The sequence below is a fragment of the Peromyscus eremicus genome, chromosome 10 (genome assembly GCF_949786415.1).
Source record: "Peromyscus eremicus chromosome 10, PerEre_H2_v1, whole genome shotgun sequence".
Lineage (NCBI taxonomy): Eukaryota > Metazoa > Chordata > Mammalia > Rodentia > Cricetidae > Peromyscus > Peromyscus eremicus.
This window is the reverse complement of record NC_081426.1, coordinates 92463055-92485754: the sequence shown is the minus strand read 5'-3', so window position 1 is coordinate 92485754 and position 22700 is coordinate 92463055. Positions and strand designations below refer to the sequence as shown.

Here is a 22700-nt window from a genome sequence, read left to right as displayed (position 1 = left end):
AATTAAGCAGACCAGTATGGCAAGGAAACAGCAAGCTTAAGCAAGCACTTTCAATCAAGAGCAGTTCTCTGTAAGGAGTAAATTACCTGGTGTCATTGACCTTTGGCAAAGCTCGGCTTCTTCAGGTTTAGCAGTCCCTGGGCATTTGCCGAAATTTAAAGTTTGTTAGAGCCCCCAGTGTCCAATCAGCATGGCCCACTCAGGACCAGCGAGGAGTCTGTCACAAGTGCCCACAGATGACCACAGGGGGCAAGGTAATTTTAATCTAAAAATGTTTTTGTGGTAGAAAGCTGCTATCAAATGTTCCAGAGAGTAGAATAAACAGAAAAATATAAATATCTCAGTTTGGACATTATGCTGCTAGATAATTAGAATTGATTTCAGAACTATTAACTAGAAATGGGTGGATGGCTTGCATATTTATAAATAGAAAATATTTGTAAACCAACAAATTTGTAAGTATTTTCATTAAGTAAGTTTATAAACTTAATTGTGTCTGAGTTATATTCAGAAACAGCTAACAATGATGTTTTGAGTGCCTCTTCCATGGCAGGCATTGGAGAAGCCTCAGTGAGTAAAACAGAAAATAACTCTGCCTCATGGGGCTTACCATCCAATGAAAAAAAACAGACAATGAACTACATTGTATTAGAAGGTGACACAGATGAAGTTCAAGCAATATTGCAGAAAGAGATCTCAAGCATTGGGAGTAAGGACACAGGGCTGAAATTTTACATAGAGAATCCTCAGAGGGCCTTAGACATGTGTATTACTCCAAAATTTATATCATAGAACTAAAACTCCCATGTGATAACATTAAGCTTTTAGAATCTAAGTTATCAGATGAGAATCTTCATGAATGAGATTAACCACTTTAAAAGACTGAAGGAAAAAACCTCCACTCTTCTGAATTCCACCTGTCTGCCACATGAACACACGGCTTTCATCCCACCATATCCCGAGGAGGAAGTAACAAGATGCCATGTTGGAAGGTGAGACAATTATCTTCCACTGAACAGTGAACCTTCCAGCACCTTTATCTTAAACTTCCCAACCTCCAAAGCCTCAAGAAACTGAAACAGTGAGATGTCAACTCTTGTTCTCTTTAGATTACCAAGTCTGAGGTAGTCCGTTACAGTAGCATGAACAGACTATGACAGAATGGTAGCTGCATGACTTTGTATGGGAGAACATTCCAGCCAGAAGGTCTAGGAAGAGCCAGCTCCAGCAACAGGGACCTGCTGGCCTATTCCAGAAGCCAGCCACTGAGCTGGAGAGGCCAAGCAAAGGAAACAGCAGAAAATACAAAACAGGAATTCCACAGCAGAGGACAGGAACCTGCAGGTCTTTGCCCTAAGAGGTAAAGCCCCTACAGGATTGGTAGGGAGCTGTGACCTAGAGGACTTACCTACTCTACACACAGCCTCAGATTCATTCTCAGCACTACTTAAATAGAAATAAATGGGCAAAATTTAATGAACTGATTAATTTAATTTTAATTCCAGGTCGAGAAAGCTACTAGAGATTTTTGAGCAGAGATGAGATTGAAGGTGTGAAGTCTGGACAGAGTAGAGAAGGAAGCCTAGAGTTCTTACAGTGATCTAAGCAAAGGCCAACGGGTCTCAAGGCAGGCAGGGGCAGAGGAGTGAGGAAAAGTGGTCACATGCAGCATGGTTTCAGAAGAAGGACCATAGGACTTGGCTGCACCAGGGACACTAACACCAGGGGATGCTCACACCAGGGGAAGCTCACACCAGGGGAAGCTCACACCAGGGGAAGCTCACACCAGGGGAAGCTCACACCAGGGGAAGCTCACACCAGGGGAAGCTCACACCAGGGGAAGCTCACACCAGGGGAAGCTCACACCAGGGGACGCTCACACCAGGGGACGCTCACACCAGGGGACGCTCACACCAGGGGACGCTCACACCAGGGGAAGCTCACACCAGGGGATGCTCACACCAGGGGAAGCTCACACCAGGGGATGCTCACACCAGGGGAAGCTCACACCAGGGGATGCTCACACCAGGGGAAGCTCACACCAGGGGATGCTCACTGGGAGACTCAGGCGGAGGCAGGATGAACTCAGGATTTTGCCTCGTGATGGGAAAAATTAAGTTGCTTTTTATTGAAATGGGAAAATATTCAAAAGATACTTTTGAAGGATGTGTTGTGGTTTTAATTTGGATGAAGATTTTTATTAAATGGTTAGGACATTGAGTCTGTGCTTCCTTTCCTTGGTGGTAGATGCTAAAAATCAAATTGCAATTCATGTTCACAATAGTTAGGGAGGTTTTATTTGGTCTAAAAATATAGTAATGTCTAGTGGGATGACTCACATTAGGTTTATGTGTAAATCTACCAATAAAAGGTTATGTAAGTTTTTAGACTTATACTTTATGAGTGCTACTTGTGCGTAAATGCAACTTTATAATCAGCTATAAATAACATGTAATGAATTTTAAGCACAAATCTCTGATTTCCCCAAACTCAAATAGGCAAAAATAAAACAAAAAATAATAATAAAAAGCAGAAAAAATGAGCAATATATTCCTGATACAGTTTTGGTTTGGACAATGATAGTTTATTTAGTTTAGGCCAATCCTTCTTGCTTCATACACATTCTACAGCTTCTCTTCTAAGGATCCTGAGTTGATTTTAAAGACTTACAAGAACTTCAAGCTATTGTGTGTGAAGAGAACCACGTTGATTTTAAACCATCTAACTGAACGTTAAAATATTTGATCACTGTCATTGATAGTGGAGACACTTAGCCTCATAGTCCTGTACTTAAACACATCTGAGCTCAAACCCAGATGTGACAAATTGCTCAAACAATGAAATTGAATTTTTTCAGCCTCCTTTTCTCCATCCAAGTATTATTCTAACTAATTTAGTCCCTGTAACAACTCTGATGTAGATAATATTATTATCATCATAGTTTTTAGTGATGAGACACAGAGTGCTTCAGGAATTTTCTTAAGTTCTCATAATCAGCAAATAGAAAAACCAGAAATAGCATAGGAAATCTGGCTAATTAAGGCCAGTGTGCTATGTTGACACATAATGTCAGCATGAACATTACCCAATTCTGCAGGGTGCTTAGCCCACTGCCTACTTGCCCGGCTCACCCATTGTTCCTGTTACTAACAACTGTCTGCAACCCAGGTGTAGCAGGCATGCTTCTTTCTGTTCCTGGCCCCAGTCCCCTGTTGGTTTTCTTACCATGTCTTGTAGCACAAATCTTAAAAGGTCCTATTAATAAAAAACACTCAGAAGCCAGATACTGGGGTAAATGCTGAAAGATCAGAGAAACAGAACAAATCGCATCCAACCTCACCTTGCCAATTCCTCAGCTGATCTTGCTTCCTCAAACTGGAAGCCTCCGAGTCCTCATCCAAATGGATCTCAGCTGAACTGCTGCTCAAAAGCCTAAAAGCTTAAAAAGACCTTAAAAAGCCTCTAGTTCCTGGTCCTCATGCCTTATATATACCTTTCTGCTTCCTTCCATCACTCCCTGGGATTAAAGGCAAATGTCTTTCTGAAGCAAGACATGAGATCTCAAGTGCTAGGATTAAAGGTGTGTGTCACCATGTCTGGCTGTTTCCAGTGTGACTTTGAACTCACGGAGATCCGGATGGATCTCTGCCTCCGGAATGCTAGGATTAAAGTGGTGTGTGTGTGTGTGTGTGTGTGTGTGTGTGTGTGTGTGTGTGTGTATGTGTGTGTGTGTGTGTGTGTGCCACCATTTTCTGGCCTCTATGTCTATCTAGTGGCTGTTGTATTCTCTGACCCCAGATAAGTTTATTAAGATACACAGTATATTGGAGGACACAATATTATCACGTCTTCTATGGTTTACCCAATGGGTGAACAAATTCAGAGAGAGAACTGACAGGACTGAAGTTTAAGGACTGGAAGGTGTATTTCCCGAGACATCATACACCAGCTTCATCAGTGCTGAGTATTTGGGTGACAAGGGACAGAACTAATAAGGAGATGGAAGTCAAAAAAGAAAAGCAATAAGCAACAGTGAACCAAAACACAAATGGTAGAAAAGAGAAAGAAAGAAAAAGAAAGATAAAAAAGCTCATTTGTAACGATATTCTATTAAGCCAATAATCAATTCAGAAAACTTTACAATTGACAGGTCATTCAGTATTTATGCTTTTACACCATTCATAATTTTAATGATTCACACAGAGTGTTTTGTTTGTGCCTCACATATAGATATCAAATGGCTTTTCATTGCTATATGCTTATAAGAATTTCATAAGTATGCAAATGTACTTTCTCTCTGTTTTTCTTCCTTTAAAAAGAATGTTCCTGTCTATGAAAGAGATTTCCTATTAAATTAATCCATATATATAATGTGAGATATAATATATATTATTCTGGTTTGAAAGAGCACAAGTTCTAGGAAAAGAAAATTCCCAAAATTTTAAGACTTCCTGACACAGCTCCTTGTCCTACCAAGGAGCAGACAGAGTGGAGCTAAATATACATGTTCTCAAAGCTGAAATGAATTCAAAGGAAAACATTCAACTTAAGTCTTAAACTTAGAACCTACAATTGACAAAAACAAAAATAGTGAGACCCCTTTCTAGCTAGAAGTTTGGAGAGAGACATTCTGGGAAGAGGCATCTAAGTGATTAACGTTGATGATCTGGGAGACTGACATTTTGTTTCTCTTCTCTTAGAACCCTGTCTTCTCTGCTGAATTTAAAACAAACAGACAAACATATCCTAAAAGTTTTGTTTATATAATAATCCTGGAAATCATGTCCTGTTTCAGAAGATTAAGATGTTTTTATTTTAAATATACTTGTTCATAAGTATCAATATTCATCCTAAGCTACAAAACTGTCACTTTCTAATACATCACTGATGACCAACTTCTCATTTTCCTCCAAATTATTTTTATCTTTAGAAAGAATTATTTTCCCTCAATGTTGGGCATTTCACTCAAGTGCAGTACCATGGAGTGCCACAGAACAGCATGAAGCTAGTTGTATCCATTTCTCCAGACCACATACCCGTTCAACTATTACTACCGAAGAGAGGGTATGTCAATATAGTTTGCCTTTATTTTTATATTAGAAAGAAGTTTTATTACAACTTAAGATGATGACTCAGAGGATGTAGTTAAAATGTAATTATAATGGTATTAGCTTTTCCTTCAGGACGTGGTGACATCTTTGGAGGTCGCTACAAAGCTCTCTTGTGTGACTTCCAGGGAAAACACTGCTCATTCTCAAAACAGTGTTCTTTCCAGAGGTTGCTGCTGCTCTGTGCTGTGAGACCACAGGAGGCAGAACGTGACTTTTACCAGCTACTCTGTGTGGTGGGTACACATAACGTTTTCCTACCATATTGGGGCGTATGTAGTTTTCTCTTTATCTTTTAAGTTTACGTTGTTTGGCCTCGTGTTATTTTTAGCTTTCCTTTGATGATTTCCTTAACTCCCGTGGATCCAGAGTCATTCTGTCAGCCTCTGTCCTAGTTAACTACGGCTATCTAACATATTATCTCGAAACTTACTTTGAAACAGTACGTTAATTTCTTTCAGGGTTATCTGCATTGGTGTGGTTTAGCCTGTGTGTTTTCACTTGCTGTCTCTTGCAGGACAGCATAGGGGTAGGTGTAGACACCGCCTGCAAAGCTGCCCAACCTGAACATCCAAGATGGCGCCTTTAGTGCTGCTGCACACATGTGACCTTGTTTTCTGGCAGAATAAGCTAGACTTCTTTCATGGTGGCTCTCGGCATTAGGAATAAGTCTCAGGTGGCAAAAAAAAAAAAAAAAAAAGGCCAGGACTCCAGCTGAAGTGTCCACACAAGGCAAACTTACATTTGGTCAGGAGGGTGTGCTTGGAAGAGTAAACACATGCTGTGTATTGGGTTGCTATTCTAACTCAGGTGGTGCCTCTGTCTGTTCTGCATTGGCCAGGGTCTGACCTCACAGTCTTAATTTAATTGGCAATAATTGGTACACAGGAAAGGAGAGGAGCCACTGCTCCAAGAAGAAAAGGATCACAACTCCACGCCACCAAGTTCCTGGAATACAGTGATCAGCCTTTGGGAAAACAATAGCTTCCCTGGGTGGGCAGGGGATTCAAACATTTATATAAAATCTTAAGAGGTGGGGGAGATAAAAAGATTGGAGTTCCTTGTCCTAAACACAAGTTTTATGATATTTGCTAGAAAAGATTCATATTTGATATTTCTTACAAAGGCACAAAATGCCCTGGGTTGAAAACTCTTTAGCTAGACTTGTGTTCCATGAAAATGACATTATTTTGTCCTTTCTCAGAAGATTCTCCTCTTCTTGTTTGAGAGCCTCAAGTCTCAGGAGCAGAAAACGGGGACTGCCAGGCTGTTCTGTGGACTACAGCTGTCGTGGAATCACATTTTCACATTGTGTCAGAGCGGTCAGGAGGAGCGGGGTGCAGGAGTAGGCCCCCACACTTTGGCTGTGGAGTGTTGACATCACACTGTAGCTTGTAAAATGGGAGTATGTGTACAGCCATTTGGGAGAATACAGGATGCCCAGGTCAAGACCTGGTAGACAGTTCTGCTGTGGAATGTCATTCCATATGCTGTGAATGTGTTGCTCCGATTGGTTGATAATTAAAGCTGTTTGGCCAATGGTGAGGCAGAATAAGGTTAGGCAGGACATTCCAACTAGAGAGAGAAAGGCAAAGAGAGGAGACACTGTTAACCACCACCAGGTGTGGTGCTATTGTGTTCCCCAAAATATTGTGCACCCTAATAAACTTATCTGGGATCAGAGACAGAACAGCTACTAGGTACAAAGGCTAGAAAATGGTGGCACACACACCTTTAATCCTAGCATTCCAGAGACAGATATCCATCTGGGATCTCTGTGTTCAAGGATACAGCCAAGCATGGTGACACACACCTTTAATCCCAAGAAGTGAGCCTTTAATCCCAGGGAGTGATGGCAGATAGCAGAAAGGTATATGAGGCGTGAAGACCAGGAACTAGAAGCATTTGGCTGGATAAGCATTTGGCTGGTTAAGCTTTTAGGTTTTGAGCAGCACAGTTCAGCTGAGAGCCATTCAGATATGAGGACACAGAGGCTTCCAGTCTGAGGAAACAAGATCAGCTGAGAAGTTGGCCAGGTGAGGTTAGCTGTGGCTTGTTCTGTCTCTCTGATCTTCCGGTGTTCACTACAATAACTGGCCTGAGGTTTGATTTTATTAATAAGAACTTTTAAGATTCATGCTACAGCCAGGAGAAGCAAGATGTAAAGTACCAGTAAGCCACAAGCCATGTGACAAGGTATAGATTTATAGAAATGGGTTAATTTAAGATATAAGAGCTTGCCGGGCAGTGGTGGCGCACGCCTTTAATCCCAGCACTTGGGAGGCAGAGCCAGGTGGATCTCTGTGAGTTCGAGGCCATCCTGGGCTACCAAGTGAGTTCCAGGAAAAGGCGCAAAGCTACACAGAGAAACCCTGTCTTGAAGAAAAAAAAAAAAAGATATAAGAGCTAGCTAGCAAGAAGCCTGAGCCATTAGGCCATATAGTTTGAAAATAATATAAGTCACTGAGTGATTATTTTATAAAAGGCTGCAAGACTGTGGGTGAGAGATTTGTCTCGACCGTGGGCCAGGCAGGACACAGAAAAACTTACAGTTATACAGTTCAGGTATTTGTCATTCAGTAAAGGTTAGTTTAAAGATGACTGGAGGACTGACTTTGATGACAACCCTGTCTACACAACTTGAGTTGTGGTTCATGTCTTACTGTTGATTTTACATGATGCTCCCGTTGCTACAATCAAGATCAAGATTTTTTTCCATGCAGATAGTGATCTACAGAATTTCAAAGGATAACATAGTGGGAAAATTATTTTTAAATATTACTTATCAAAAATTAATATATTTATATCCAGAAATGTTCAGAGACAGCCACCAATTTCCACCAAAAAATAAAAATAAAAATTTCACATTTTTAAGTAAAGTTTGAAATGAAGATAAAAGCTTCAAGCTGAAAGAGGTAAAAAAATGAAGAGGAAAAAAAATGAAGAGAACAAAAAAATGAGTTCACTCATGGTTTGTTTATAACCTAAATAATTAAATGTGTATCAATTTCTAAAAATAATCCTTATAGTTTGGCTTATCTAAAATCAAGGTTGGCAAACTGTAGCCTGTGGGCCACATTTGACGCATCACCTCTTTTCAGGATCCAAGTCTTCTTGGTGTTCTTCTGTACCACACATACTTACACACTGCCAAGGGCAGCCTTCAGCACAGTGAGAAAGAAACCATGTGGCTCCTAGCTATGTTGCCGAAATATCTGTTATCTGGTTCTTTTTTTTTTTTTTTTTGGTTTTTCGAGACAGGGTTTCTCTATGTAGCTTTGCGCCTTTCCTGGAACTCGCTTTGTAGACCAGGCTGGCCTTGAACTCACAGAGATCCGCCTACCTCTGCCTCCCGAGTGCTGGGATTAAAGGCGTGTGCCACCACCGCCTGGCCTTATCTGGTTCTTTACAGAAAGAAAATTGCTGAATTTGGCTTTACAGAAAAAGAACAAAGCTTGACTAAAATACTTAGGATAGAATTTATATTTCAGAAAGAAATAAGCAAGATCTATCCATGTTACTGGATCATTTATCTTCTTAGATGTTTGGAGTCGTGACATTAAGGGTAGAAGCCCTGTGGAAAAAAATATAATTTAATAAAAATTAACTTACATAGGAACTTTTTATTATTTAATCAACAAATCGATAATGTTAAGCCAGTGAATATTTTAAAAACCTAAAGGCAAAAATATGACATTGTTCTTGGATAAATAAAAGGTCTGAGTGATTATTTTATGGTTTACTTTTAATAAAGTTTCATTCTTTTTTTAAAAGTAAGACCCATTATTCTTGACTTTCTTTTCTGAAAAGGTATGTCTAGTGTTTTTAATTTTCCTCATACTTACGCTGTTTGTTCTCGTCATTCAAAGAGTCACTAAGAATCATGGCAAACTTTTTAGTAGAAAAAAATCCAAAATGCAATCCTAGCCACATCTTATTCTTTACTGTTGGATAAACTTTTGAAGCCTGCATTTAAAATGGTGATTTTGGCCGGGCGGTGGTGGTGGTGCACGCCTTTAATCCCAGCACTCGGGAGGCAGAGCCAGGCGGATCTCTGTGAGTTTGAGGCCAGCCTGGGCTACAGAGTGAGTTCCAGGAAAGGCGCAAAGCTACACAGAGAAAACCTGTCTCGAAAAGCCAATAATAATAATAATAATAATAATAATAATAATAATAATAATAGTGATTTTGAAAATCAAAACTATAGTTCGGCAAGGAGGAATATTATAAACAAGAAAGCATGATGGAAATCAGCATTAGCCTGGAAAGATGTAGATGCAGAGCGTATATTACAACAATAAACTAAACCATAGAGAAAGGTTTTGTGTTCTCCAAAGCATAAACCTGGGTTGTATCTGGGTTAACATACAGAACACTTGGCTGAGATGTGAATTGATGAAACTCAGAAAGACTGGAAATGAGCAGACAGGATAGAGGGTGACCACAGGGAGGGCACAGTCATCTTTTAGAAGCAGCTGCTCTGTAGTCCTATCAATATTCCCAGGTCATCAACTCACATCCAGCCTTCCCTGCCTGTCCTGCCTGCCTGCCTGTCTGTCTGTCCTGCCTGCCTGTCTTGCCTTTCCCCTAGTTTCAGCTGACTAAAAATCTTTCAACTTTATCTCCTTAGCATTCAACTACAGCCTCAGTGCAAGTCCATCTGTTCAGCTCTGATTACAGCCAGCTCCTCAATAGCAGAATGTCCTACCCTCTGTCATCTTTCAACTGGATTAGTGTGTCTTGTGACACTAGGAACACCAAGAACTGATATCTCGCTGCTCCTGCGTGCTCTCTCTAGGAGTAATAAACTGTCTAATTCCATTTGAGCCTGTGTCTCCCTGGTGTGGATCAATTTAAATGGAGCACATCAATCTAACAGCTTCAGCAGCATCACGGGCCTGCTACAAACCCTTCTGTTGTTTAGTAACTGTGACACCCTAACAAGGTCTAAGAGTATGTAGTCCTGGAAGTCTACATTTCAGTGGGAGTGGAGCATGATGAAACCCATTTAATTATACAATTTACCAGAAAACTACCTGGGTTATTTTGGAAAGCATGATGAATAAACTGATTTGGCTTCCTGGTAGCTTCAAAATAAATGTAAAATAAATGAATAAACAAACAAAAATACCCTGAAGCCAAGGACTGAGGGATCAGTGGAATTCTATAGCCACAAAGGGAACTCATTTCCACAGGCAGACAGAATTTAGAAGATGAGACTCCAGGAAGGAAAACAGACTGAGGCTTCTGATGCTGATGCACAGCCTCTAAAGAGGAGAGAGGAGAGACGAGCTGGTTCTGAGTCGCTGAGGTGTGTCACACTCTAGCAGCAGCCTACTGCATGTTATAGGGGGCTGGGGGGCTAATGACTTATGGGGGTAAATTAGCCGGCAAGACCAGACCCTCTGTCTCCAGCATTCCTGAGCTCTGCACCATATCCTGCTGCCTAGATAGCAAGATAGACCAATATAGGAGAGCATCCTGGCTCTGAAAACATTCAGCCTTCAAGTCATAAAACCTGGTTGGTTCTAAGCATGTTGTGATACATTTCCAAGCAGCGTGCCCCGCACTAGAGGTGCCCTGCCCATCCACTGCAGATGAGCATGGCAGTGAGTGCTGAATAATGGAAAAGCCACCCTGACTCTGCTTAACCCTGCCTGGCCGTTTGTGATTTCCTTGTGCCAAATGTTCACCAATAAAATTGAGGATGACAATAAGTGGGAAAGTTAAGATGTTTATGAATGACACACTTTTAATATTACGAGATATTCTTGCCTATGTTAAAATTCTTGAGAATGAGAATAGTATTATGCTTATACAGGATAAATCATTGTTATGTAGGGGAGGAGAGTGGGAAATAATCTCACCATGCAGACTGTGGTGGCCTGGAAGTCACCATCCTATTGCACCAGCCTTCTGCGTACTAGGATTATACGCATATACCATCTCCTGGTTAATTCTGAATAAATACTGAAGTATTGATGAAGCATCATGATCTCTACAAACTCCTCTTCAATGGTTTTGCAAAGAATTGTGTACACAGCACGCACGCGCGCGCGCACACACACACACACACACACACACAAAGGGGGCTATGATAAGAATAAATGTGACAGAATGTTAACTAGTCATGAGTTTAGGGTTTAATGTTAATTATCAACCTGAAAGAATCCCAAATCCCCTGGGAGATGGGCCTCTGGACATGCCTGCTGGGGACTATCTTGATTTTAACTGAGAAGGGGAGTCCCTCCCACTGTGGGTGGCACCAATCCCTGGCTGGAATCCTGGACTCTACAGATGGAGAAAGCATTCTTGACTGTGGCTACCATGTGACCTGCTGGTTCAAACCACAGCTGCCTCGACTTCTCTGCCATGAGAGCTGGCTGGAACCCTTGAACTGTGAGCTGATATAAACACCGTTCCCTTTACAATGTTTATGCCAGGGTATTCTATCACCTCGACAGGAAGAGACACTCAGGCAGTGAGGGAGGTAGGAGGTGCTGTGAAGGCACTTACTGACCAGTCTCCCGACTCTGCTGTCAAGGTCACTGAGCCAGTGATGACGGAACTGACAGCAATCAAACCAAAACCATTCGGACAGGATTCTACATTTTCATGTGCTGGATGTCTAAACATTGACTATGTGGGTTCACATATCTCATAATGAATAAATTAAAGGATAGTCAATTATGGTCATCTTGCTTCTTTAAATGTCTATAATGCTTACTTGAAGTTTGTTTCTAGGTTTATATTAAGGAGTCAATTGCTGTCAAGACTTTGTATATTAATTTTGTGTGTGTGGTGGGGGTTGGGTGTGTGTTTGCATGTATATGTGTATGTGCAGTTTTGTGTGTGTTTGCATGCATATGTGTGTATGATTTGTGTGTGCGTTTGTGTGTGTGTGTGTGTGTGTGTGGTGATATTTTATTTGTATTAAAATGTTATTTGTATGTTAATAAATAAAGTTGCCCAGGGGGTCAGAGCTATTAGCAAGCCATAGGAAAGCAGGGCAGTGGTGGCATACACTTGTAATCCCAGCACTTGGTAGGCAGAGCTAGGTAAGTCTCTGTGTGTTCAGGGATACAGCCATTATTGGATACACATGCCTTTAATCTCAATACCAATCATGGAAAACCTGGAGGTCTATACAGACAGACCGTGATGAGGCAGTCATGTGGTTGGGTTTACAACCAATGAGAAGGCAGAACCGAAAGTCTTTATAAAGACTTTAACACAGGAAGTAGCTCTCTTTTGGAGAGGTAGGACCACCACAGGAGGAAGGGTAAGGTTTTAGCTCTTAGCTCGACCTCTTGGATTTCTTCTTTGCATTGGTTCTGTATTTCTTATTTAATAAGAAGGTTGGTTACATCTACATGTGTGTAAGAGTTTAATTACCCCATTGTATGCCCTATCCCATTTAAGATCAAATTTTGTAGGGATAAGTTTACCAGAGAAACACAGGACACCCAGTCACAGTTGAATATTAGATAAAGAATAAGTCATTTATTTAGCATAACTTTGTTCCAGATATTTCACAGAGATTAATTATTCATGGAGGGGGTATTTGTATTAAAAACCAATCATTGTTTATCTGAAATTTAAACTGAAGTGGGCATCATACAACATGTATTCATGTTTGTTAAATCTACAACTCTGAGTCATTTATTCCCTAGTCTATAAAGCTGATTCTGCCCTCAACTGTCAAACCTTACTCCTGCAGATTATTGAAGAGAGGATGTTTCCAGATCCTCTGAGTTTTAAACCCTAATGGAAATAAGCTTGCTTTTTAGCTGAATTGTCCCACCCTCTTTAAACTCACGTGCTTCCCAATGCCCTCCATTTCTTCCTAATAATAACACATTTCAAGAACTGCATATGTATTTGAGATAAAACCCATGCATACAGGTCACATAAAATACATGAGGATGAGAATTAATCCTAATACAGTATTGGCTAGGGGGTGTGATACAGGAACTACACAACTATTGTCTACAGTGTTGTTTATAAATCTCTCTCTAGGAGCCTTCTTGCACAAAGAATATGTCTAGGCAGTTAGCAATAGTGCACGCAGCACAAATACTGGAGAGTTACAACCTCAAAGCACTCCATCTGGTCCCAGCTCAGAGATGGTGTACTGTTTGATCCATGGCCCTGACTCACAATGACCTTTCAAGTGACACTCCTGGGAAAATAAAAAAGAAGCCATTACAAATAGAAGCATTTGCAGAGATCACTCCGGGACTGTAGCACCATTCCACATTGTACAATGCACATGTGTTATCTTGCACCTTCCTGAGTTGAACTTTGAAAATAAATGGTAGCCAGATGCAATGACAGCGTGGGGAATTCACCCCAGGGAGACCCTCACTGGTGGTAGTAATAATCTTGACCATCGTAGCCTTCATAGCCACGCCCCTTGTAGTAGCTGTATTCGTCCTCATAGGCGCGGTAATTGTCCCCGCGAGGCTCCCCGTTCTCGTTGTCGTAGACTTGATACTCACCGTTGTCCTCATTGTTGCCCATTTGTTCGTATTCTCCCCCATACTCAGCAGTGGTGGTTTTTCGGAATGGTGGGGGCGTGGTCCCGTAGGCTTCGGGTGGTGGGGTGGTATGCTGAAACCCGTCCAGAAGGTCAGCTGTCTTGGGGCCGTCGCTGATCTGCTCCCTGCCCGCTGTGGTCCCTTCAGTGACACTCTGTTCCTCCCCTTCTTCTCCATTGTCTCCTCCACTGCTGCCGTTCCCGCCGTCCACCTCGGTGGAGTTGGTGCTGGTGCCGTTGACGACCTGCTCGTTTTCATCGACTTCTGCTTCTTCGTTTTCGTTTTCTTCCTCCTCCTCCTCCTCTTCTTCATCGCTTTCCTTCTTTTTTGCGGGCTCACTTTCTGCATCTGCAGCCTGAAAGGCAAGGTTTGAAATCATTTAAATCTAGTTGTGAAAAACTCTTCTGCGGATGGCCTTGTTATGGATGCTGTTTTGAGTTAAAGATAACTTGATTTGTGGAAGAATTGGTGATGACTTTAAAAATTCAGAAGAGATACCTTTGTAATGGGTTTTGATGGGTTGGCGGCGTGTACCTGATAAGCCTACCCTCTGCACAATGCTTCCTTAGCTCTGCCGACCACCACCCCACTCTCTGCCTTGGAAGTCGCACCTCTGAAGTGGGATGGTACAATAGCTTGGGAAGGAAATTCGCAGAATATCATTCTTCATTTGTAATCAGGGAAAGTCTATCTATTCTTGCTTCTTTAATGAGGTAATAATATAAGTAAAGATGATAATAAATACTATATGAATAGTGCCAGGGAGACTTGGACATCAGCAGAGAGATGCAAACAGATCAACGTTGGGACTCACTACCTTCTTGGGCAGCTGGAGTGCAGCTAGCCCTACAGCCCCTGTTCCCATCGTGGTCTCCGCCCCATAGGCAACTGTTACACCAGACAGTGTGGTGTTCTGGGCCTCGGCCTCCTCCTCTTCATTCCCCTCCGAATCTTCATTGTTTTCCTCTTCATTTGAAGTCTCCTGGTGAGAATACCCAGAGTTCAAAATTTACTATAGCTGGAATAGAGCTCAAGATTTGTCGGGTCTTTGAGGCACTGTTTGGAAATGCCCTCAGCACATAACCACCTGCCTGTGTGCCATTCTCCTTCTTATTTCTAAGAACTCAACGCTACTTACTCCTATTTATCAGCTGGTGGAATGCTACAGTTATTTATACTTTCTGTTTTATCAACTTAACAGTATTTGTGCTTTAGACGTTTGGTGCACAATTATTTCTTCTGCACAAGAAATTTATAGTAGTGTATATGATATTACATGAGGATGATTAAAAATTATGACTTGGACAAATGCACATTATAATCTTTAATGTTTTATTCTTTTATTTATGCTATAATAGTTTGTAAACTGAGATAATCTATCAGTATAATTAATACCTACTAGTAAAAAATCTGGATTTTATATGTTTAAATTTAAATAAATAAATTTAAATAAATGAGTAGTGGAGAGTTGAATTTACTTGAAATGCATTTCTGGGAGATTGTGATGTTAGGATAATGTTAAGATTTCAGGAAAATGAACTAAATCTGAGTTTGATCTTTCTTTTGAAAACGAATTGACTAAAGTAGGATTTTATGAGGAGTTACAGCAGGAGGCACGGGACAGTTCTTCCATGAACAGAGTTTAACATAGCGTTCTTGGGTCATAGGGGATTTGAACAGAAGAAATGGGAGGGCCTACATATTCAGGGGTGGCTGACAATGTTTTGGGTGTGCATAACTTTGCCAGAGGCCTGACACTTCTGTATTCACCTCCACCACAGCAACCAAGAACTGCCGCCAAGAGATGCATCGTGGAACTAGGACGTGCAAAGTCCGCTTCACAGTGCTGGACAGAAAACAGCTGTAGTAACGTGGATGAGTCTCCCCTAGCTTTGGAGTCTGATCGAGCTATAGCAAGATTTTGAAAGATGTAGGGCACACAGGGTTTCTGGTCCTGGCCTGGCATTATGTTAAGGCCTTCCCCCCACGGTCAGGGTAACTATAGCACAGGGAATGTTACTTAACCAGAAGGAAAAACTAATACTTGGTCGGCATTCAAGTTGCCACATCTTTGGCTTTCAGGATACCTGACACAGATGTTCCGTTTTTGGTTATAATTTTCTATTCATAAACACCACCCAGAAATAACTGAGTTTGGAAGGTTCCCAAGCCAGGAGTAGTGATAATTGTCTATCCAGGACAATATACTCTAATAGTATATTTCCAAGATGTCAATTATAAATATAATACCATAATTTTCAACCTATCTAAATGAATTTTAGCCATTAAGTACAGTAATTTAACTATTTAGGAAGATGTTTATACATATTGAGTATTTTTGTTTCTGTAATCTAACAATTAGACAAAAGTCTATTAAATTACTATTAAAGAGACTGACCATATTCTGTAGATTAAATCAGGACACCACTGTGGAGGTGTCAGTTGGCTTCACATCCTGCCCACCAAGGAAGAAGGTGCATGGCGCCAAGCTTGAGATTACTTCTTTCTTGCTTACTATCATAGGCATCCAATATAAATAAACGTCATGCTGCTTTTCAGTGGGTTTTACACTTCCCTTAAAATGCAGACATCTTTGTTTTTGGGTATCGCATCTAGGTGACTTCAACCCCACATTGTAATGGTGTTTAAAGTGAGTTGCTTTAGTTGCTTCAAACTCAAGTAATATTCCACCTGTCCAAAATAACTGGTTATGAGTAGCTGGCAAGGCAGTGGTGGGTATTTGCTGGGTCCAGACTGCACCGAATAGTTTCCTCTTAGTTCCTTGTGTTGCCTGCCTTGTTACAGAGAATACAAAAAAATGTCTTACCTCTTCCCCCTCTTCCTCTGAACTATCACCATCTCCGTTTTCTTCAGAAGAGTCGCTGCCTCCCTAAAACATACATATACATATATACATACACATAGTATGTGTGCATGTGTACATACACATATGATGCATAACAGCAACTGAAATTTCCTGATGATTAAAATGTAACACGCAGAGATGTTTACTTATGTTTATTAGTATTATCAGCTTGGTTGATTTGTTAGCACAGAACAGTGTCAAGCTAAAGTGAGAAAGATGTGAGCACATTTGGGCGAATATGAAATGAGGACAGAAACAGCTGTTTTCATAATGAATAGCCTATGAATGAGGTTACTCACTTTCAACCTCCCAAACATAGACAATATGTTGAAATATTACATTCTATGCAAAAACCAGAATAACAAATCACAAATTGCTTAGTTTTGAAGGAATAAAGGAACTACTGAGTTCCTTCTCCAAGAAGGAACTATTCAAAAAAGTGTTATTTCCCCAACCATTTCTAAGCAGGTCTCAGACTAAGATATGGATTGCATAGTCTTATTTTCTTACAAAATACAGGTGATAATGATTTAGCTTACTATAAAGTGTAAAGTGTTAATTGACAGTTCTCTTAAATACTACAATCTAAATCATAATTTGATATAGAGAAACTAAATTTGTATTCCTAGATTCTCAATTTAATTAAAACTAATTTTAAAATTGTGTTCATTGATAGATGCACAGTTAAATTAGATGAAAGATATAAAAGCACTTACGATTTGGCGGGGTGATAATAAAGTAAACCAAGGATCCTACATATAAAACATGAGTCAGTGAGCTTTATTGGGTCTTCATTGTTGTTGCCTTTATATTGTTTTGTTATATTCTCACAGTGCTGGGGATCAAACTCAGGGCAAATGCTCTACACATTAGATATACCCTAATTCTGAGCTTTCTTCTTTTTATTTTTTTTAATTACATGTAAATCTAAACATGCATCAGAACTTCCAAGTCAAGAGGACAGACCCTTGATCTTTCTACCAAAGATAACCCAAAGGGAATCTCCCTTCCTATTCCACACTCAGCCCCAACAGCCTCAGGGATCCATGCACACCTAACTAAACTGCCATTTCCTGCCTATCTATGTCAGCTTGGATTCTGATGATCAGTTAAGCATCCTATCCTGGAACAACATGCCTGAGAAGGACCATTAACTTCTGAGTTAGGAATAAGTCTGTAGAGGAGGCTCATCCCTGTGCTGCTCATGGAGTCCCTGTTGGCCTCATTCTCCAGGTGGCTGTGTCACCCAGCCAAGGAAAGGGAGCTTGCTGCCTTGGGCCAACAATAACTTTGGGTGGAAGAAGAGTAATTAGACCCTCACTACACTGCCATGACCTAGCAGTTACGCTGTTCCACACCCAGGGAGGAATAAAATAAATCATTATGTTTGAGCTATTTCCACTTATTAAGTCAAATATAGAGGACCATATATTTATCTAAGCAGAGCTGTTTTTCTCCACTGGGATTATGTTAGGTATTCTTCATGCTTCCTTCACTGTATTTTCCTCCCTAACTTGCTAACACTCCACCATTAGTGTGTGTGGTGGGGGCCATTTAAAACCTATGTGGGATAATTAAAGGTTTGCATTTTATTTTGTTAATGTTTTGAATCACTTTCCTTTCTTTTACGTACTACCAGTTTATCACAAAGTCTTACTGATTCTTCCAGAGCCTTTCATGTATTTATATAGACACATGAGAGATGATGGGCAGATAAAAAACAGATGAACAGGTGTCTTAATGGAGAGCAATTCTGAAAATCCACATTTGTATGCTAGCTAAATATGATAAAAGAAATAAAATTGAATCTTGCTTTCTACAAGTTGGCACACTAATCAAATATCATCTTAATCATAAAATGTAATTTTTCACTAAAATAGCTTAGGATACTAATTAAGATGATTTACACTTCTGTTTCTATAGCTCAGCATGGAGACAATCTATGGTAGAGTTGTTGGTGGCTTTGCAACCATCTAATGCTTTACATGCAAGTTGCTATTTTGTGGATGACGGCCCATAAACAGACTTGCTAACAAACACATGAATTTTGAAGTCAATAAAATATAACTCATGGGGTCAGGATGACAACTTTGGAAAATAAATAGATGTTGACATAAGATAGGAGACATCAAACTTTGTAAAAACAGGAGCTTGTCACAAATATCTCAGAAAGTTGTATGTGGAGATGTTCTTTTTTTAAATTTTAAAACAATTACCTTACAAGTTCTACTTAAATTGGTCAAACCTCTATGTATATAATTTGTGATAGAAGCATATTTGACTTCTATAGACTTTGAATCTATCAGTAACAAAAGACTGTAACTTTGCCAATATTAGTATACTATGGACTTTTTAGTTGGATCATATACATATATATATATCATATACATACATATATGTATATATATATAATCTAGGTGGGAATGGTTGTATCTAAGTATTAGATATTTCAGAAAAGTTAGCCAGCTACTTAGGAACTAGAATTTATATGATTTCTGTTTTAGAAAAGGAACAAATTTCCAAATGGACCCTGTTTATTTCTGGGCCTGAGGTGAACCAAGGAACGGAGGACAATTCTGAAAACCCACAACTCTTGTATCACTCATGCTCATATTTCTGTGGCCACACAAGTTCTCTATAATTATAATGGTGCTAGAAATACTTCAGGATTATGATTTCCTATCATTGCATGAGCTAGAGAGGGGTTAGCCTGACATATGGTGAGACTCGGAGCCAAGCCACCACGCTGAGGCAACGTTCACAGGATCCTGATGCTTACAGTGCCTTGGGAGTCCTGGGTCAAATGGTGCATAATTGACACTCTGAACCCAAACTGTACAGTCACAAAAATAGTGTCACGCTAGTTTTTTGTGTATTTAGGACCAGCACCACACCCTCCAGTATCCAAAGACCTCTTTCACAAATAACCCAGCAAAAATGGGATGCCTCATTTTTAGCTTTAGTTATTTTTCCTTCTTGTTTACAAATTTTACTGATTTTTTTTCCTCACGGGCTTCCTACATTTCACAAGTTTCTCTCTGTCCTCTGAAGTGCTCGGGCCAGACCCTGCTATGATTGTGCTCCATGTGTGACCCACAGTCCTGCCACCTAACACGGTAAGGGTTCCAGACATCATCATCATCACTGCCAGGGAGTTATTAAGGCCTCTGGTTGTCTGAAGACTCAGGTGCTTATGAATTTAGCTTTTCGAGAGCTCAGGGGATGCTGAAATGTCAGATGTGAACAGCTGGGTGACAGGACCAAGCCAACCATAATGACCATTAATGATATTATCACAATTAGTGATCTTACCACAATTAGTGATCTCATCACCAGCTTCCTTGTCAGTAGTTGATAAAATGTTCACTTTTATCAGCAGATTCGAGGAACGCTTGAACTCTAGATGTCAGAGTACTTGTGTTCATCACCCCAGTGCTCTCTCCCTCCCTCTCTCTCTCTCTCTCTCTCTCTCTCTCTCTCTCTCTCTCTGTCTCTCTCTCTGTCTGTCTCTGTCTCCCTCCCTCCCTCTCTCTCTCTCTCTCTCTCTCTCTCTCTCTCCCCCTTCCCTCTCTCTCTCTCTCTCTCTCTCTCTCTCTCTCTCTCTCTCTCTCACTGTACTTTGTCTCTTGTGTTGAAAGAAAGCTTGGGGTTGGTTTTTTTTATAATAAATTTAAGTTTCCATAGCAAGAAGGAGGGATCTGGATGAATGGTGTTGGGAGTGGGTTCAGATGTTCGGGTGTTAAATTTAATCCTCGTTACCAAAGTATAAGGAGTGAAAAAGAAAATTAAGTTTTGCGCTTACCTGGACTGGAAACCGTTTTAGAGATGGATAAAAGTAGGCATGCTTGTAAAGAAAATAGCGTGGCCGGTACTTAAAGACCTACACAAATAAAACAAAGGTTATGATCATATTTAGTGCGCACTTATATTAGAATAAATGTAGGCTAGAGAAATTTTCTAAAATTACTTACCCCATTTTCCTCAGAATCTTCAGCTTTGACTCTGCGATGGAAATTTTTCATCTGTCCAAAAGAACATTTTATTGTTACAGACCCCGTTTACATAAAAAATGTAACTACCAAAAATAAAGGTTTTTCCACAATGAACTTACTGAGAAAGCACAAGCCATTCCCAAAATGCTGAGCAAAATTAAAGCAGTCTTCATTTTGCAATTATTTCTGCAATCCAAGAAGGGATACAGTTAGCAGATATTAAAACATAGTGCATGGCTCATTTGCTCATAAAGAATTCAGTTGGTCTTTTTTTGTCTAACTCTCATTTAAACTAATTATAAACGAATTTCCGATTGGAGAGGTGTGGTTACTTGTCTGGCATGAGTGAGGACCTCTGTTTGACCCCCAGCCGTGAAAAAGTCTCTTTATTTTTCCAAGTCCTTCCACTTGTATTGTAGGTGTGTCTGAAGAGCTCTGAGCTCCATATTTGGTTCACCCATTTTTCTGTGACTTGTTAGTGGGGGATCATTGGATCCCTGCATCAGGCTCTGAGTACTCCCGATGCTTCGCATGGGGTGAAGAAATCTCCAAAGGGCACTGACAGGGGAGCATCAGCCACACCAGCCAGTGGGCATGTCAGTGCGGCTTCGTGACCCGTTCAGTTGCTGATAGTTAAAAATCAAGCAAAGCTCAAACGTGTCGACATGGTTCATTTACCCAGTGGACTGCAAGGCGTTTCCGACTTCTGTGCGTAGATTTCTGAACTAAGAGTTCATTCTTAAAATAGACATCAGGGGCCCTTTCCCTAAGAGTACTTCAGAGTTGGTTTTGGACCTGCAAGAGGGAGGGAAGGATGGGAGATGGAGGGAGGGAGGGAAGGAGGGAGGGAGGGAGGGAGGGAGGGAAGGGGAGAGTGGAGAGAGGAAGAGAAAGGGGAGGAGAGACAGAGACAGACAGAGAGATACAGAGAAAGGAAGGGAGGGAGGGGGAAGAAAAAGGGAACGAATGAGAAAGGAGGGAAACAACCCATAACATATGAAATGCTGCTCTCGTGGGAAACAGCACTCAAGAGTCTCATCTGGAGGGACGAATCTCTAGGATCGGGTCTCCCCAGCTCCATTTCAGCTTTTGTCTCTTAGTGCGGATCTCTGTGGTAGGTGTAGATGTTCTACAGAGTAAAGATGCGGCTGCCAGGGGGTGGGTGGTCCTGAGCAACCCCAGGTTTACAGCAACAGCTCTCCACTTCCACACAGCTTCATCATCAAGAGAAGCAGACAGTGGAGTGTTACCCTGAAATTCTATTTTAAAACTCTGTCCTCTAGAGGTTGAACAAACTGGAACCCTAACACCTGTTCACTCGCAGCTGGTGGGAGTTGCTTCAGACATGGCGACAATTTGGTGATACAGCAGGAATGGCATTTTCTCTAAACACGTTTTGTAATGAAATATTTAAAATGTATAAAACTCATGTCATGTATTGTACTCTGTGGGGACATTTCTTTTTATTTTACATCATCATTAGCATTTACTACAGCTTTACTGAGTATTAGATACTAAATAACCAGTATGCAGAGTAAGGCCCCAGACACACTGCTGGTGTGGGAATTTTGATTGGATGTGAACACACTGTTTTCATCTTGTATCTTGGAATTATTCATATTTGTTTTCATGCAATCAAAAGAGGGAGGAAGGGAGCAGGAGAGAGAGAGAGAGAGAGACAGACAGACAGACAGACAGAGAGACAGAGAGACATACACAGAGATACTTTAACAAATTCAGAGGAGCAAAGGGGTTTAGCCCCTGAACATGGACCACCTGTTTAAGAAGACTGATGAGACCCTCCGGGTGCTACACTTAGGAGGTGGATGCAGGAGAATCAGGAGTTCAAGGACATCCTTGCCTACATAGGAAATTCAAAGTAAGTCTGAGCTATATGAGATCCTGTGTTAAAAAAAAAATAAAACAAAAACAATAGCAATGAAGAAAGAATAGAGGAAGAGGAAGGAGAAGAAGAGGAGGAGGAGAAGGAACTTTGCTTTATAGCTTCATGAAAATGTGATATTCATAATATTCAAAGAACTTAAAACTTAAATGGAGGGAACTGTAGATAGAGCTGTGATAAGAAAAATTTCTCACATGAAATCATGACCTAACCAAAATGAAAGCATGGCAGAAATGATAATATTTTACATATAAAAACAAGTGAAACATTAATACCTCAACTGGCTGCCCA

At 40.6% G+C, this 22700-nt stretch overlaps 1 protein-coding gene across 1 annotated transcript; it reads right to left on the bottom strand.

Annotated features, from left to right (window-relative positions):
• Positions 1–12591: 12591 nt before the first annotated feature.
• Positions 12592–21291, bottom strand: Ibsp (integrin binding sialoprotein). The gene is made up of 6 exons (XM_059275304.1): positions 20626–21291; positions 20486–20536; positions 20317–20394; positions 16476–16538; positions 14466–14630; positions 12592–14003 (listed from the first exon to the last, which is right to left on the bottom strand). Exons 1-6 carry the CDS (start codon positions 20677–20679, stop codon positions 13473–13475), a joined length of 942 nt encoding a protein of 313 aa, XP_059131287.1. The 5' UTR covers positions 20680–21291; the 3' UTR covers positions 12592–13472.
• Positions 21292–22700: the final 1409 nt, after the last annotated feature.

Excerpts from the sequence above, each read along its gene's own strand:
- Ibsp (XM_059275304.1), bottom strand. The coding sequence starts at position 20,679 with ATGAAGACTGCTTTAATTTTGCTCAGCATTTTGGGAATGGCTTGTGCT. Across the intron at positions 20,395-20,485 it reads AAGATTCTGAGGAAAATGGG|GTCTTTAAGTACCGGCCACG; the intron begins GTAAGTAATTTT and ends TTATTTGTGTAG. Across the intron at positions 14,004-14,465 it reads CACTCCAGCTGCCCAAGAAG|GCTGCAGATGCAGAAAGTGA; the intron begins GTAGTGAGTCCC and ends CTTGCCTTTCAG.